At 38.8% G+C, this 1,088-nt stretch overlaps 1 protein-coding gene across 1 annotated transcript in view; it reads left to right on the top strand.

Annotated features, from left to right (window-relative positions):
* Window positions 1–221: 221 nt before the first annotated feature.
* The window catches only part of LOC109590466 (uncharacterized), a gene marked incomplete at its 3' end in the record, with an annotated part of 4,445 nt that continues 3,578 nt past the window's right edge, over window positions 222–1,088 (top strand). The window contains exons 1-3 of the mRNA XM_020006383.1: window positions 222–374; window positions 435–713; window positions 761–864. Coding sequence (XP_019861942.1) covers window positions 329–374; window positions 435–713; window positions 761–864 — 429 coding nt within the window. The remainder of the gene's footprint in view (window positions 375–434; window positions 714–760; window positions 865–1,088) is intronic.

The following is a 1,088-nucleotide window of genomic DNA, read 5'->3' as shown; positions in this document are numbered from 1 at the left end:
TTTTGTTTTTTTTTCACCTTTGATGAATGTTCTGATGTTGTATGCTTCTTTTGGTGTCTTATAGACTCATCACAGTAACAAGCTTCTCTTCTAACTGATGATGGTTCCTCTTCCTTGCTTTTTTCTTCTGTTCTTCTTTGCTTGTCTGGACTCTAAACACTAACAGAAGAGACTATGATGAAAATTACGGAATTTACTGCCCACCATACTGTCGTATCTACTTCATCCATGTGCAACCACATGGAGTTGCGCATGCGCAGTTCTTGTATCAGACTAGTTTAGTAAGTTTACCAGAGTAGTATCAACTACCGGTATCAACCCACCTAAAATGGCCTCGCAACTCGCCCCCTCTGTTCTGAGTGGAAGGACCTTAAGTGAGTTCAGAATTGAAACCATTAATTTATTATCCTATCCTAATTATGTGATTACCATAGGCATCCAGGATCTTGATGATGTGATTTCTTTACTTGAAAGACATGACTACAGCAAGACATCATATCGTCGACTTGGTCTACGTCTCAAATTGCATCACAATACACTAGAAACTATAAGGAAAGACCACGGAGACATCCATCCGTGTTTTACGGAGTGTTTGGCTAGCTGGTTGCGTAAAGCTGATAGAGTAAAGAATCCAACAATAGATGCACTGATAGCTGCTCTTAGAGGAATAGGAGAGAATGCTGTAGCTGATGGTATTAATGAAGAAAGAAAAAGTAAGCAAATTTTTAATATTCATACTTTCTTATGTTACATTATTTAGGATGTACTATGTCTGAAAGTGAAGTTTCAGATTGTTCGTCAGATAGACCAATGTTAGCCTTAGCCACACCCCCAACACTGCTTGCCCCTAGTAAAGGTGAGCCTGTAATGTACATAGTGTACTTCAGCTTTGTATAGTCCACCCAGAGTGAGAATTGCAAAACCTATGAATTCCATTAATTTTATATACGACATCTGCCCACACGTCATAATTGGCTGCCATTTTGGTTGGCAAGTTTGTTAAGGAAGTCAATAGAGGCACGAAGAAAATGCCTCACTTACCTGCTTTAGCTCTATCAAAAGCTAAAAAGTGCTTGTTATAAGAAAGA

The sequence above is a fragment of the Amphimedon queenslandica genome, unplaced genomic scaffold (genome assembly GCF_000090795.2).
Source record: "Amphimedon queenslandica unplaced genomic scaffold, v1.1 AMPQUscaffold_9977, whole genome shotgun sequence".
Taxonomy (NCBI): Eukaryota; Metazoa; Porifera; class Demospongiae; order Haplosclerida; family Niphatidae; genus Amphimedon; species Amphimedon queenslandica.
Note: the sequence above shows the minus strand (reverse complement) of the source record. Positions and strands in the feature narration are given on the sequence as shown.